General features: G+C 33.3%; 1 protein-coding gene across 4 annotated transcripts in view; it reads left to right on the top strand.

The window, feature by feature from the left end:
- LOC132745550 (sorting nexin-17-like) overlaps positions 1 to 11,037 on the top strand; it is a 30,236-nt gene extending 19,199 nt beyond the window's left edge. Inside the window, exons 8-14 of one of the 4 annotated variants that reach the window (XR_009627853.1) lie at positions 1,422 to 1,484; positions 3,522 to 3,626; positions 5,977 to 6,054; positions 7,145 to 7,231; positions 8,906 to 8,971; positions 10,511 to 10,714; positions 10,769 to 11,037. Coding sequence is in view for 1 of the 4 variants with exons in the window: in XM_060734500.1 (XP_060590483.1) it covers positions 1,422 to 1,484; positions 3,522 to 3,626; positions 5,977 to 6,054; positions 7,145 to 7,231; positions 8,906 to 8,971; positions 10,511 to 10,603 (492 nt within the window). In the remaining 3 variants the exon portion in view is untranslated. Of the gene's footprint in view, positions 1 to 1,421; positions 1,485 to 3,521; positions 3,627 to 5,976; positions 6,055 to 7,144; positions 7,232 to 8,905; positions 8,972 to 10,510 lie in introns of all 4 variants that reach the window. The other 3 variants (XR_009627852.1, XR_009627854.1, XM_060734500.1) reach the window with 3 other exon arrangements.
- Positions 11,038 to 16,964: the final 5,927 nt, after the last annotated feature.

The following is a 16,964-nucleotide window of genomic DNA, read 5'->3' as shown; positions in this document are numbered from 1 at the left end:
TGAATGGCAGATTTTGCTTAAACTTACAGGGATGAACAACCTTAATGTGTAGATGGTAGTAAAGGAAGGAATTTTCGCTGCGACCAAATTTAACAGAGTTATGGCCCTTTGTTGATTTTTTCACTAGATACTATGTAGAAATTTTGTGAACGCAACTCCTCTTAAACCGGTTGGCAGATTTTGCTTAAACTTACAGGGATGAACAACCTTAATGTGTAGATGTAGTAAAGGAAGGAATTTTTGCTGCAACCAAATTTAACAGAATTATGGCCCTTTTGTTGATTTTTCACTATATACTATGTAGAAATTTTTGTGAAACGCAAACTCCTCTTAAACCGGATGGCAGATTTTGCTTTAACTTACAGGGATGAACAACCTTAAGGTGTAGATGGTAGTAAAGGAAGGAATTTTTGCTGCGACCAGATTTAACAGAATTATGGCCCTTTGTTGATTTTTTCACTATATACTATGTAGAAATGTTGTGAATGCAACTCCTCTTAAACCGGATGGCAGATTTTGCTTAAACTTACAGGGATGAACAACCTTAAGGTGTAGATGGTAGTAAAGGAAGGAATTTTTGCTGCGACCAATTTTAACAGAATTATGGCCCTTTGTTGATTTTTAGTTTTCACTTTGTGGCATGTAGTTCAAAAAATATTTGACCTAGAGTCATAAGATTGACAGAACAGTGGCGTGTGGGGGCATCCGTGTCCTATGGACACATTTCTAGTTTCCAGAATAATTATTCTAGTTCTAAATAATGACCTAATATTGAACGTTTTTCACTCTAATAGGACTGAGAATAGCACAAACATATGATTTTTAATGTATTTTTGAGTATATGTTTTAGTTATCTGTATATATTTCTGTTTTATGTGCCCCAGTTGATGTATGTGAAAAAAAAATTTTTTTTATGTTTTTAGACTTTTTGACCTCAGTTGAGTTCTTTTAAATCTAAAAACTTATAAGTGTGTGATGTCAGAATTTGCCATATTAATCTGGATACCCAGTAAGCTTGTATTGCCACAGAATTTGCCAATTTAATTATGTGACGTCAGAATTTGCCATTTTAAATTGGTGATGTCAGAATTTGACATATTAAGCTTGTGCTGTCAGAATTATGGGTTAACACTGGCTAAGTTTTGCTTGCAAGTTGGTTTTTCCTAAACTGTTGAAGGAAATGGCTTGAAAGTCCACACACTTAAATGGCAGCATAATAGAAGGTCACTGTTTAAGGCCCATAAATCTGACATGGATTTTTGACAGACTTATGACTCTTTTTGAATTGAGAAAATTCTGCATTATCAAGGCTATTGTTTAATTATCAAGCACGGAGAAAATTCAAGCACACAGTCCTCCCAACAGTATTGGTCAGTCAAAAGCTCTGGTTAGTCATAGATTTTTTTGTTTTTCATTTTCAGGATTCATTAAAAGAAGCTGTGTTCAAAATAACAAGAATAAGATGCTGGAGAATAACTACGACAGTATGTATATGTAATGTATTATATATTATAAACCCCTAATTTTGTTGAATTTTTGCATAATGGACTTGTCTTGCTTTGAATTTGGAACAGGCCAATAGAAGTTAGAGGAAGTACATGGTTGATGTTGGAATTGAAAAAGGTTTATCTGTTAAGCGAGAAAGTGTATGTTGGCGTGCTTTAGCGAGACAACATTTACTTTTGCAGCAAACTAGATAAACCTCCATCCCAACAACAACCATGTATTTGATTTATCCTGATTTTGTCTAGTTTAATCATGTTTTTAGATTATTTAAATGGTTTCATTCTTACTCAACACCCGCCCTCCCCCCACCCTTCCCCGATATTAAAACAGCGTGTATATGTATTTCTGTTTTGCTGTTAACCATCACATCATAGACTTATCATGTGACGTGATGACTGGTGATAGATAAGTTTAGCCAGCAAGGCTTTAACCAGCTGATAATATAGACAGTAGCTGGATAAGAAATATTTTAATATATCTCCTGTAGTTATTGAAAAAAAAAATGATAACCCAGCTTGATATTTTCTGTCAGATTTAACAAAGATAATTTCTTTATGTGCGAAATTGGGAAAACTGATGGCAATTTACAGTGTTTAATGTAAAATTCACTCAGATACTTTCATCGTGAGCAGGTTTTATCATTGAGTTACATGTAAAAACCAAAGGCACTGAATTGTCCAATATAGAATGATTTTATTAGATGCTGTCATGCTACAGGGTCCAATATGGGAATATATTGGATAGTCTGAGGGTATAATTTAAAAACAATGAATGGATGAAAACAATGGATATAGAAAAAAGAAAGAAAAACCAATGAAAAACAATTTGGTTAAATTTGTTTTGTCAGAATATTTTATATGATTTAAAAGATATGATTCTTAGTAATTTATCTTCCCAAGATTTTCAAATAATTATTAGCTCACCTGTCACAAAGTGACAGATCACTTTTCGTCCGGCGTCAATCTGGGGTCCGTAAACTTTTACTTTAAATGACATCTCCTCATAAACAACTAAGCCAGTTTCATCCAAACTTCACAGGAATGTTCCTTTGGTGGTCACCTTTAAAAATTGTTCAAAGAATTTAATTCCATGCAGAACTCTGTTTGCCATGGCAACCAAAAGAAAAAACTTTAAATACCTAAAGAGCTAGAGCTTAGATATTTGGCATGAAATATCTTCTAGTAAGTGTCTTCCAAGTTCATTTGAATAAAAGCCCTGGGGTCAAAATTGGCCCCTCCCCGGGGGGTCATTGATTTTCCCTATATGAATATAGTAAAAACTTAAAAATCTTCTTTTAAAGAACCCAAAGAGCTAGAGCTAAGATATTTAGTATGAAACATGTTCTAATGGGTGTCTACCAAATTTGTTCAAATAAGAGCCCTGGGGTCAAAATTGGCCCCGCCCTGGGGGGTCATTGATTTTCCTTATATGTGTGTAGCAAAAACTTAAAAAATCTCCTTTTAAAAAACCAAAATAGCTAGAGTTTAGATATTAAGCATGAAATATCTTCTAGTGAGTGGCTACAAAGTTTGTTCAAATAAAAGCCCTGGGGTCAAAATTGGCCCAGCCCCAGGGGTTCCATTGTTTTTAACTATATGTGTATAGTAAAAACTTAAAAAATCTTCTTTTAAAAAACCCAAAGAGCTAGAGTTTAGATACTCATCATGAAACACCATTGAATAAGTGTCTACCAAGTTTGTTCAAATAAAAACCCTGGGGTAAAAATTGGACCCACCGGGATATAGATATATAGCATGAAACATCTTCTAATGGGTGTCTAACAAGTTTGTTCAAATAAAAGCCCTGGGGTTTAAATTGGCCGTGCCCCGGGGGCCTATAGACATCATGGCCCCTCTTGTTTATTTGTTGGCTACTTTTTTCAGGTAAAAAGCTTGTAATATGCTCTTATACCATTACATGTATTTAAATGTTATAAAACTTATATTTGCCCTTTCTAAGGAAGTAAAAATTTTATCGTTTCTGAGGCATAATAATGTGCCTTTAACATATTTCAGGTAGATGACAACAGCGACAACCCAGATTCCTCAATGTTAGAACTTTCTTTTGAATATTTGATTGCCAAAGATACGTTACAGTGGGTTACCATACAGTCTGAACAAGTAAGTTAAATAAGTAAACAAAAATGAGCAGGGTGATGACAAAACCAACATAATGGGTTTGCGACCAGCATGGATCCAGACCAGCCTGCGCATCCGCACAGTCTGATCAGGATCCATGCTGTTCGCTTACGAACCATATAACAAGACGAGAAACTGATAGCGAACAGCATGGATCCTGATCAGACTGCGCGGATGCGCAGGCTGGTCTGGATCCATGCTGGTCGCAAATCCATTATGTTGGTTTTGTCATGACACGGCTCAAATTTAAATAAGTGAGCGTAAAATTTGAATAATTGTGTTCATACTTGGCCACATCAACCCTTGGGACAAGACCTTCAAGTAGACCAGACTAAACTTGACCTTCTTTCATAAATGACCTTGACCTTCAAGGTCAAAAGTCTAAATTTTTGCTATCATCGATATAACTTTGTAATTATTTCATTGTTCAGTTGAGCTTAATTAGTTATATATTTAAAAGGCTATTATTTCAAAATGATTGACTATATGTAGTTATGTATTATAATGGTCATTAATAAAAAATTATTATTAATGATAAAAAAGGGTGAGGATTAAAATATAAAAACTGCCTAAAATATGACAAGACTGCCCCACTGTTTTTTTTGTTATAAATTGAACACTACAAATACATTCTGAAGGATATTTATCGAATTTTCCATGAGTTACATGTGTTATTATTTATATGAATGAGATTACAAAATTAAGGGTGATTTGATAGTTTTAAAACTTATTTTCGATTACTTATGTTGACCTCAGTATAGACTAAGTGTCATACAGTCAAACCCCGTTTATTCGAAGTGCCTGGGACTGAATATTTACTTCGAATAATCGATGGGTTCGAATAATCGAAATCGGAATATTGTGATAGACGAAAACTACTCCACTTTGACAATCATAGCAAAACTACCTTTTACAACACACTTACTTCCTGTTATCAATTGAGAAAAATAAATATTAAAGAAAAGATGCGTAAAAATTATTGTATTGACATTGAAGACATAAAAACTTGCATTTTATTCTACATCATGTATAGTTTCGTTTTGCGCAAAGCCTTGATAAGGGCGGTGTTGCCACTACTGTATTTACAGCTAAACTCTGATATTTTTGATTAGGATAAATTAGGGCTCTCATGTAGCGTTACAATTAATGAAAAAAATGTTTTGGATGTTTTGACAAATTTACATATACGGTATGCTGTCATCTTCACGCAATAACAGTAACAAATTCGGACACGGTGCATTGCTTTTCATTTTCGGTAATTAAAGTTGATTAAAGAACACACAAAGAGTCATTATCATGATTGTCTAAATTTCACAAGTCGACCGGTAAGCGAGTGGATCTGCGCCAATTAGTCTGGCTTCCAATAATAATTAGGCTGGCTTCGAATAACAGGTGTGAAATTCTTTTATAATTGTAAATTCGGGACCGAAATTTAACTTCGAAAAATAGGAGGTATTCGGATAATGCATTTCGAATAATACGCTCGTATTTATATTGATTTATATAGAGATTAAAACTGGACCGCCGATCTACTTCGGATAATGCCGGGTATTCGAATAAAGGGTTGTCGAATAACCGGGGTCGGACTGTATTTGATGAATTGTCGCATTCACCGAGATGTCTTTCCACAAAATGTCTTGCACCAGATATATTATATTATATAGAGGATATTGATTGAGTGTAAGTTCAATACTGAATTTATTGAACAATTTGAATTCAGTTATATTGTGCGAGTATAATATTATTTTATTCAACAAGTTCAATAAATTCAGTAATAAACCCATACGAATATAATATTCTTTTTATCACATGCACAAAATAAAGACTCTTTGAAGTGAAAAAGAATCAATTTTATTGACTCACCTATAGTGTAAGGCTGACATTTTATCTTCACACTATGTATGTTTAATGCAAATGATGTCACATCAAAATATATACATGGCCATGCAATACCATTTTTACAGAGTTGCAAAAACGGCACAGGGAAGCTACAAATATTTTAGGGGGTGTCCGTGGCCGAGTGGTTAAGGTGGTTGACTTCAAACCACTTGCCCCTCACCTCTGTGGGTTCGAAACCCGACAGGGACTTTGGATTCTTTCATGTGAGGAAGCTATCCAGCTAGCTTACCGAACGTCGGTGGTTCTACTCAGGTACCCATTCGTGCCTGAAATAATGCACTGTAGGGCACCTGAGGACCTCCACCAGTAAAGCTGGAACGTCACAATATGACCTTTACTGTGTCGATGTGACGTAAAACCCAAAACAAACAAACAAAAAACAAATATTTTAGTGGGTTCTGTGTTTTATTTGAAAAGTTTATGTTAATTATAGGCAATATTGATGAGCATGTGTCTGCAAGGAATGGTTGAAGAATTGATCATGAAGAAACAAGGGAAAAAAATAAAAAAGGTAAACCGTCAAATCATTTGCATAAATTGTCTTTCAATGCTATGGATTGTGAATTTGAGCAATGCCAGACTTTGAGACTTACACAAATTGTAATTTAATCACAAATTGTAATTTAATCATAAACGGTCTTAGTTTTTAGCTCTACCTATTCAAAGAATAGGGAGAGCTATTGTACTCACCAAGGCATTGGCTTTACTCTTTAGTTATGTTTTGCGTGCAAGTTGGTGTCTCAAAAACTATGGAAGGGAATGGGTTGAAACTTCATGCACTTATTAGAAAGCATAGTAGGAGGTCATTGTCTAGGGTCCATAAATCTAACATAGATTTTAACAAAACTATGGTCCTTATTGAACTTAGAAAATTCTACATTTTCAAGGTTCTTATGAGAATAGTCCTGCCGACAGCTTTTCTTCACCTTTGAAACTTTCAATATAGAATAAGATAATGAATTGTTTGAAGTTGTTTTTTTTAATGTTAAAGATATATTATGGTCATCCTTGAGTAAAATATTTTAATCAAATCAATGAAATCTTACTGAATATGTCTAATTTGAATAAAAGAATGAATAAACTATGTACAGGAAGCTGCCTTCCTTATTATAGGTCAAGTAGACCCTATTACAGGTCAGGTAAAGTTTGTGTTTACAAAAAAAACTGCGTGTTTTTTTTAATGGCGCTTTAAATTGATATTGTTACCACCTATAGTGTGTAGAATTTTGAACATACATATCTACTTTGTGTGAAGTGAACACGTTTATTTTATATTTACAAAGGGACTATGTAGCAATTATCAATATTTTCCAATACCAAATTTGAACACAGTATATCTTTAAGTGAGCTTGAAGCTTATTCAATGAACCAATTTTGTCTCTACTTCCTTGAACTTGGCAGCTCCAAACAGGATACAGACTTAAGTATGGCTTAACACCACAATGTTTGTAACACAAAGATGTAATTACTTCAGGATATCAATTTTCACATGCATATGTCCTAACAAACAAATAAATTTAATAGTTAAGACCGCCGAACTGAAAAATTGTTTCCCTGAAGCTGTGATTGTAACTTGAAGTAATTTTGTATTTTATTTCTAGCCATCTGATAGAGTAAGAAGAGGGAAGAAAAGCTTTGCACGAGAAAATAGTATCCCGTCAGGTTTGGTGCAGTCGCCCAGTTCTGAGGTAATGTTAACACTTGTAAAACCTTTTCTTACACACATTTTTTTCCTGACATTAACCCTTAACCTGCTGGTTAAGAGGCAGGCCAGTCTGCGTAGTCCGAGCAGTCTGATCAAGCTTATACCTGTTGGCCGATTGCTGTATAACCGGGTATTTCTGCGTGTCGAAAATTTAGCGGATATAAAATTTTTGGACATTTCGCATGAGGAGATATTAACTAATCATGCAAAGGTAGAATTTAAAGACCAGTTGGTTGATTTGATATTCACACTAGAGGAAATTTGAGCGTTTTGACAATAATTCTGAGTTGCTAACTAAACCACTGATCCACAAATTTACCCGATAACCCTAAAGTTTCAAAATGAAGAGCAGGAAAAGCAGGTTGAGGGTTAAACAAGATATAAGTTATATTCACTCAAGCCAACGTAAGATCCTAGATTCAAATAAATGTAATTATATAAATACCCAGTGTGTATCATTTCCCTAGTGCAGTAACAGGTTAACTCCTTATATAGTTAAATATGAGTTAGAATGTTACTGCACTATGGTGATGCTTTGTCTTTCCATTTACATTACAACCTTTCCTTTGCACAAAAATATTATATATTGTCTAAAATATTGCAAATAACCCTGTTTTTATCATTGTATTATGCCTTATATTTATCATAATATCCTGTTGAACATTCCTTGGGTAACACGAATGTTGGCCTCTGTTGACTAGTAGCTTCTTACCACCTGCAACATTTCCTTGTAGCTAAGATTCCCACCATTCCTGCCATAGGGATGGTGTTTTTTTCCTGTGAGGAAGCTACGTAGCTAACTTATTTATAGGACCCTGGTTTTACTAAAATACTCACTAGTTTCTGAATTGATGCATTGAGGGGCCGACCTGATCCTCATTCAGCAGTGAAGCAGTAAATTTAAAATTTCTAGAAACTGTACGGGGGATGAATTAAAAGACAAAGACCAAAAGTTTAAATAAGAAATTTTCTGATTCTTACTACAATCAGATCATTCAGTTACATTCAAGTGAAACCTATCATTGGACAATCCTGTTAGATATGTTTAAAGGGACTTCACTGAGGTTGTTGAATATGACTGGCCTGAAAATAAAATTTTTGATATTAATGTTTGATTTGATGTAAGTCTAAGCCAAAAACATGTGCAAAATTTTGGATCATTTACTAAGTAATAGCTATTCTTATTGCGAAAAAATGACCCAAAAATGAAATGTTTTGCAATGCTTTTTATTCAAAATCAGGCACAAAATTTAATTTTGCAAAAGCACAAGCACAAAAGCACAAAATTTAATTTGCAATTTAACATTGAGTATATTTCTTAATTATTTTTTACATATCTTGCTGATTTAGTGCCATGCTGATGTATATAAGAAATTCAAGTTTTACTTTTTTAGGCTTTTGAACCTCAGTGGAGTTCCTTTAATGTTCTGTTACATTTCTTTTACTTCCTGTTCAATTTAGGTCCTACTTTCCTTGACTTTCCTGTGTAAATATATATTTATTGAATACCTTGAAACAATCATTCAAGGCTTGTCCTGTAAAAGCTATATATTGTATATTTTTAACCATTCATCCATTAAATATATTCAATATCCAGCTACCATTCACATATTTTAACCTCCCTGTCACAATCCATATATTGTATATCCTGTTACAGAAAGAAGAAAAAACCCACCTACCTGTCACAACAAGGCACTTGAATAAAACTGTGTCTAAAATGCAAGTAAGTATATGAATTTTGCATGTTTTGTTTTCAGTCTGTAACCCTATTAGTGTAAGCAGCTTTAATAATAAGATATATGCCACCAATATGGAGCTAGGCCAGGAAACAAATAAGTGTGTTCTGACCAAACTTTATACTCTTGGCTTTCTTAACCTGCTGTGCCAGTCTCCGCCACTAGTATAGAGCTGTGCCAGCCTGTACATCTGTGTAATCTGAGCAGGCTCTATACTGTTAAGAGTTTTTATTTTATTATTTTGTTCTTAGAATACTAGAGATGGTCTAATAGAATGTTATATTGGCTGCAATGAAAATATTATTGTAAAGTCTGTGACTGATCCTGGAAGTCCTATGTTTTCTCTTTTGTAAGACTTGACTGACCCTGAAAGTCCTATGTTTTCTCTTTTGTAAGACTGAGACTGATCCTGAAAGTCCTATGTTTGCTCTTTTGTAAGACTTGACTGATCCTGAAAGTCCTATGTTTTCTCTTTTGTAAGACTTGACTGACCCTGAAAGTCCTATGTTTTCTCTTTTGTAAGACTGGACTGATCCTGAAAGTCCTATGTTTGCTCTTTTGTAAGACTGGACTGACCCTGAAAGTCCTATGTTTGCTCTTTTGTAAGACTTGACTGACCCTGAAAGTCCTATGTTTTCTCTTTTGTAAGACTGGACTGATCCTGAAAGTGCTAGCTTTACTCTTTTGTAAGACAGGGCTGATCCTGATAATCTATCTTAGCCCTATTGTAAGTCATAGCTGATCATAAAAGCCCTATGCTAGCTCTATTTTAAGATGAGACTGATCCTGAAAGTGCTATGTTAGCCCTATTGTAAGATGGGACTGATACTGAAAGTCCTTTTTTTGTCCTATTGTAAGACAGGACTGATCCTAAAAATGTTGTTTGCTCTATTGTAAGACAGGACTGATCCTGAAAGTCCTAAATTAGCCCTATTGTAAGATGGGACTGATCCTGAAATTCCAGTGTTTGCCCTATTGTAAGATGGGACTGATCCTGAAAGTCCAGTGTTTGCCCTATTGTATGATGGGACAGATCCAGAAAGTCTATGTTAGTCCTATTATTAGACGTAACTGATCATAAAAGTCCTATGTAAGCCCTATTGTGACCTATTGTAAGAGAGAACTAATTCTAAAAGTCCTATGTTAGACTAATTGTAAGACAGGACTAATCTTGAAAGTCCAATGTTAACCCTTCCGTAAGATGGGAGTATTCCTGAGTCCTATGTTAGTACTTCTCAAAGAAGATCACTCCCCTCCCCGATACCATCCCCCTACAAGTGTCGTCAGTCACTTTCATATGAAAAAGTTATTAAGCTTGCCCTTTAAAGTTTTTTATTGAGGTTCTGCTGGGGGAATGGCTTGTGTCTGTGAAATAATGCACCTGTTGTCTCCCTCCTCCAGTTAAGCTATAAATTCACCATTTGACATTTACAGTGTCAGGTTTTATTTACAAAAAATAAACCAATCATTAAAAACTTAGAAGCTATAGATATAATGTTTTAACATAAGGTGTGATTTTATTACAGGATCTGAAATTAGGGAAGGGACGAGGTGCACAGAATGGAGACTCTGTTACAAATACTGCTTTTGAAGATGCCATAGGAGATGATGACCTCTAGTCAATGTCAAGGTCATTTATAAATGGTCAAGGTCATCTATGAATTGTCAAGGTCATTTATGAATGGTCAAGGTCATTTATGAATGGTCAAGGTCATTTGTCAATGGTCAAGGTCATTAATGAAAGGTCATTTATAAATGGTCAAGGTCATTTATGAATTGTCAAGGTCATTTATAAATGGTCAAGGTCATTAATGAATTGTCAAGGTCATTTATGAATGGTCAAGATCATTTATGAATGGTTGAATGGTCAATGTCATTTATGAATTGTCAAGGTCATTTATGAATGGTCAAGGTCATTTATGAATGGTCAAGGTCATTTGTAAAATTGTTTGTATGGAATAAAAAATAACAACAGAAAAATAATTTGGATTGCATTGTTTTGGTATTAAATGACTTTATGAATTTTACTTGTTTTGTATCAAATTGAAATGATTGTACTTTTTAGTTTATGATTGAAAAGAAAAATGTGTACATAAATAATCATATTTTTAGATATTGTGAAGAAAGGTATCTTTGTTATGTATGAAGTAAGAATATCATACATTTATGTTAATCTAGATATTACTTGGCCAGTATTAATAAAAAAAAATAAACTTATTTTGTTATTACTTAGAAATTAACTGTTGATAAAACTTTTCAAATTTTGCTTATCACTTTATATTAGTGAATGTAAAAATAACAAACCTGTATCTTGTTAATAATTGATAGTCTAGTTTTTCACTTGTTATTGAAAAAAAAAAAAATCAAACATTTTTGTCGTTTGAATTTTCTGTAGGCAATAGATGTAGTACCCCCCACCCACGTTATTTTGTTTGGTGGACATATTGATTGTGTCTGTTGTTTTTTTATAACAATGTCTGAAAAGATATGAGCCGCGTCACGACAAAACCAACATAGTGGGTTGGCGACCAGCTTTGATCCAGACCAGCCTGCGCATCCGCGCAGTCTGATCAGGATCCATGCTTCATCTTTGTGCGCTTACCAAAACCGTATAAACAAGTAAGAGAAACTGAATAGCGGACATCCATGGATTCCTTTATCCAGACTGGCGCGGTATGCGCAGGCTGGTCTGGATCCATGCTGGTCGCAAACCCATTATGTTGGTTTTGTCATGACACGGCTCATATACGTACTATGATCATCCTTGAGTAAAATATTTCAATTACAGAAATTTGTTGAAATCTATGAAATTCTAACCGACTATGTGTATAATTTGAATAAAAAAATGAATCAATTATGTATGGGAAAGCTGCGTTTCCCATTACAAGACAAGTAAAGTTTGTCCTTTCTTATAAAAAACTCCCTTTTTTTCTCTAATGACACTCTATATTCATATTGTGACCACCTATAGTGTGTAACATGTTAAACATAGCATATCTACTTAGTGTGAAGTGAAAACATGTTTATTTTACATTTACAAAGAGACTGTGTATCAGTTATCAATATTGTCAAATATCAAATTTGAGCATAGTATATATTTGAAGGAAAAAATAAGGTATCTTCCGAATAAGAATATTTTTGGTTTCAAGGTTTTTTCAAATATTTAATTCATCATGGACTAAATAAGACAGCTGTATCTTTTTGTATACTATACCTTGCTTTAATGATTTTGTTTGTGTGCTTTATATTGTATGTCTTTTATTGATAGATATTGAGTGTTGACTGCAAAACTGTTGTAAGTCCTTCTTTTATTTTTAATAAAAGTTACTGCAGTTACTGGTCAACCTTCAAATCAGCTTTTAAATGACTGTAACTATAAAACTGAAGGTATAAATGGTATGGTAAATGATTTTAACTGTAAAAATACTGAAGGTATAAATGGTATGGTTTATGATTGTAATTGTAAACTGAAGGTATAAATGGTATGGTTAGTGATTGTAACAGTAAACTGAAGGTATAAATTGTATGGTTAATGATTGTAACTGTAGATTATGAGAAAAAAAGTAAATAATTGTTATAGCTGTCATGGATAGAGACGGTATTGATGTATCGTTGATATTTTTCTGTTGATCAATAATTGATACACATTTGAAAAAATCGATAACTTTGATTAGTTATTTAAATGTCTATAAGTTATGAAAATTCACCCAAAACATATACAAAAGCAAATACTTAATCTAAAACTAAACTGTTGTTACATAATGGACACATTTCATAGGAGTGATGACAAAAAATGGTCTGAAAAAATATCATGCAAAGGACATTTATAAACAGGACACAACATATTTGTATGAACAGAACATGTATTTTACTAAAATCATTTAAACAGGTATGAAAGTGAATTATATACAAGAAATTAGGAATATATATCAATATATAGCCGATATTTGTCATCCGATATCTGTCATCCGATATTGATGTATCTTCAATATGCTTTGCACTGAATCATGACAGCTCTAATAATTGTAGATTTTAAATGATATTATGTACATTTATTTCGATTACTTGTTGATTAACACATATTCTATACCCAGGCATTGTAAAAAAACTCATTCAACATTCCAGTCTCCTCAATTGGTTCTAATTTTGCTAGTTCTCTATAAACATACAGCTTCTTGTTATATGAGCCGCGTCATGACAAAACCAACATAATGGGTTTGCGACCAGCATGGATCCAGACCAGCCTGCGCATCGGCGCAGTCTGATCTGGATCCATGCTGTTGGCTTACAAATCCTATAACAAGAAGAGAAACTGATAGCGAACAGCATGGATCCTGATCAGACTGTGCGGATGCACAGGCTGGTCTGGATCCATGCTGGTCGCAAACCCATTATGTTGGTTTTGTCGTGACGCGGCTCAATTATGTAGATTACAGTATATAGTTTCTTAACCCATTTTCCATGAATAAATGATAAATCATTTTTCCAGTGAATTTTGTTTATTTTTTTTTTCTATGAATTTTGTTTATTTTCATGATGTTTTCTTATTATATATTGTTATGTATACATTATATATTGTACTTGTTGTTAAAAATACGTTAATTTTTAGATATATATCTAGCCTCACCATCATTCCAAGGATTCTATCAAGATGGACTGTTTATTCACGACCAAAGTGTTTAAAAAGAGTTCATACCCTTTGTAAGGATTTTAATCCCCCAAGATAAAACTTGGATAATTAATGACTATATTAGAGACAAAAGTCTTGTTAAAGCTAAAAAATAATAACAAGGCAGCATAACCTGGTCTGTTGCTCTTATCATCGCTATAAAGTTAATATCTTATTAAGTTCATATTAGTTTTGCGGTCAAGTACAACCCTATATGAGATTAAAATGTTTTACTTGATTTTCTGAATGTTCTTAAAATAACTAAATAAGCTTCAATAAAAGTGCAATAAAACTCTGTTTATAGTTTTTATGGTGACAAAAAAATTTGAATTTAAAACACACTTGTTTTACATATCAGTTACAACAAATTACAATCTTTCTTTGCTTCATGTAAGTTTCAATAGTATCTTTGCTTTGTTTCAAGTCAGTTGCAGCAACATCTGAAATTAAGGCTAATTTCTTTTTTGTGTAGCCTTACTTACATTGAAAATATGAGAGAGAAAAAAAAATTCTTGAAATACTTTTATTGTATATATTGATATTAATGTCATTGTTTTGTACTGGTGAATTTTTGTTGTGATTTTCGGAGTGAAGAAAAATAATAGTTGCTATGCTAGGTATTTATTCACACCTATTTTAAAGATAATAGAGGCTAAGTTTGGTGGAAAAATCACATATATACACATGTAGTCTAAATGTCATGTCTGTAACAAGAGTGTCTGTTACATAATGCACATTCATAATTAACAAGAAAAAAATCTTTCCTTGACAAATATTTATTCAGCTACTGTTTTAGTAATTTTCTGGGTGATTTTGCTGAAAGGTCGGGAATGGCTTTTACAAAATAAGTTTCCACTAAATTTCAAGCAATTTTATGGTAATATATTTTGCCTTATTTTATTAATATTGTTTGCTTAGATGGAGACGTCCGTGAACAGCATTAGTTTTTTGGGCCTCCTAACTTGAACTTTTCCTGTTTAATTTAAGCTTTATATCATATAATGGAAGCTAAATTGTTTCAGTTTTATTATGCTCTCCGAAGGGAGAGCATGTAGTCGCCATCTTGTCCGTCCGTCCGTTGTCTTGTCTGGAGCATAACTTAAAAACCATGGGAGATAATTTGTTTAAACTTCATACAGTGGTAGAGGGCATTGAGGGGGAGTGCAGTGTCAAAGAACCATAAGTCTATTTTGCTAGGTTTTTGAATGATCTCCCCTTTTAGAAAAATCTTGTCCGGGAAATAACTCTAAAACTATTAGATATATCAACATGAAACTTTGTAGGTAAATAGATCTCAATTGGTAGATGTGCAGTGCACAAGAACCATTACTCTTTTTTGCCTGATTTTGGAGTTATTGCCCTTTGTTAATTTTAACACTTTGAACTTTGTCTGGAACATAACTTTAAAACTGCAAGAGATATCAACATGAAACATTGTAGATAGATATATCTCATTAAGTAGAAGTGCAGTGCAAAAGAACCATAACTCTGATAAGACTCATTTTTGAATTATCTCCCCTTTTAGAAAAATTTTGCCCGGGAAATAACTCTAAAACTGTAAGAGATATCAACATGAAACTTTGTAGGTAAATAGATCTCAATTGGACGATGTGCAGTGCACAAGAACCATAACTCTTTTTGCCTAATTTTGGAGTTATTGCCCTTTGTTAATTTTAACACTTTGAACTTTGTCTGGAACATAACTTTAAAACTGCAAGAGATATCAACATAAAACTTTGTAGGTAGATAGATCTCATTAAGTAGAAGTGGCGTCCAAAAGAACCATAACTCTGATCAGCCTCATTTTTGAATTATCTCCCCTTTTAGAAAAATCTTGTCCGGTAAATAACTCTAAAACTATAAGAGATATCAACATGAAACTTTGTAGGTAAATAGATCTCAATTGGTCGATGTGCAGTGCACAAGACCTTGAATTCCCCCTTGCCAAATTTTTTACTTTTTGCCCTTTGTTCATTTTTACATTTTGAACTTTGTCTGGGACATCACTCGGAATCCATAAGAGTTATCAACAAGAAACTTTGTAGGTTGATAGATAGCATTAATTAGAAGTGCAGTGCAAAGAACAGTTACTCTGCCTTGTCTAATTTTGGAATTTTTGCACTTTGAACATTTTCCAGGGACATAACTCTGAAACTACAAGAGGTGTACTTTTCTGTGTCCAAAACCTATTCGGGGAGCATCACCCTGCTCAAACCGGGCTCTTGTTTCTTAAAGAGGAGACTCTTGTAGCTAAACAATTTTTTTTAAACAAATGTTATTCACTCAATCAAAATAACATTCTCATGTAAATGTTTTTTTTTAATACAAGCTCTTATTTTATCATTTTTCTGACTATTTTTTTCTTAAAGGAACTCCACGAAAGTTATTTCATTTGACAGGACTTAAAATAATTTTCAAGATCCATGCTCCATTAGATGAAGGTCAAGCCCAATAACTTGTATACAAAATTTTCAGATCATTCACTCACTCCGTCTTCCCAGAATAATTATTCTAATTATTAAAAATGACCTAACATTGAAAAGTGTTGCACGGCTTTTCACTCAAACCTGGTTCAGAATAGCACAAAAGTATGATTTTCAATTTATTTCTGAGTTTATTTCCTAATTATCTTATCATATATATCTGTTTTTAGTGCCCCAGCTGATCAATGTAAGAAATTCAAATTTTATGTTTTTAGGCTTTGGTCCTCATTTGAGTACCTTTAATAACTATAATTTTATGTATCATTTTTCATGTACATTTTATCTAATATTGTAAAATTTGTAATTGAATGAAATTGCAATCGAGAATGATTTATAATTAATACCTTGTTAATTTCCCCCCTGTGAAGTCTATATTGTGTTTGTTTGTTTTTAATATAAGGGCATAATTAACTACTTATTATTCAGGTAAATTATTATGCTTGTTTTCAGGTTAGAATTGACCTGAATTATGAAGGTGAATGCATGTGCCAAACTGTCGCTGTAAATCAAATATATTAAATAAATATAGCATTAACACAACACTTGTTATCTTTTGTCCTTTATCGTATCCCTTGTCATTAATTGCCCAGAGTTGTATAGTTTTATCTTGAATAGCGAATGGTGTTACGTAGCATGCTTGTGTTCCTCTGACTTGATTGTGCATGGCCCGGTAATAATTTCATTGTTCGGTAATAATTTTTAATGATTTCATGACCGGGTATAAATACAATAACTGAATATATAGCACGGTCTAAATACAATAACCGAATACATTGAGAGTTATAAATACAATAATTGAATACATGGCCTGGTATAAATACAATAATT

The sequence above is a fragment of the Ruditapes philippinarum genome, unplaced genomic scaffold (assembly GCF_026571515.1).
Source record: "Ruditapes philippinarum isolate M1 unplaced genomic scaffold, ASM2657151v2 ctg1988_1_1_1_1, whole genome shotgun sequence".
In the NCBI taxonomy this organism is placed as follows: Eukaryota; Metazoa; Mollusca; class Bivalvia; order Venerida; family Veneridae; genus Ruditapes; species Ruditapes philippinarum.
This window is presented reverse-complemented; position numbering and strand designations above follow the sequence as displayed.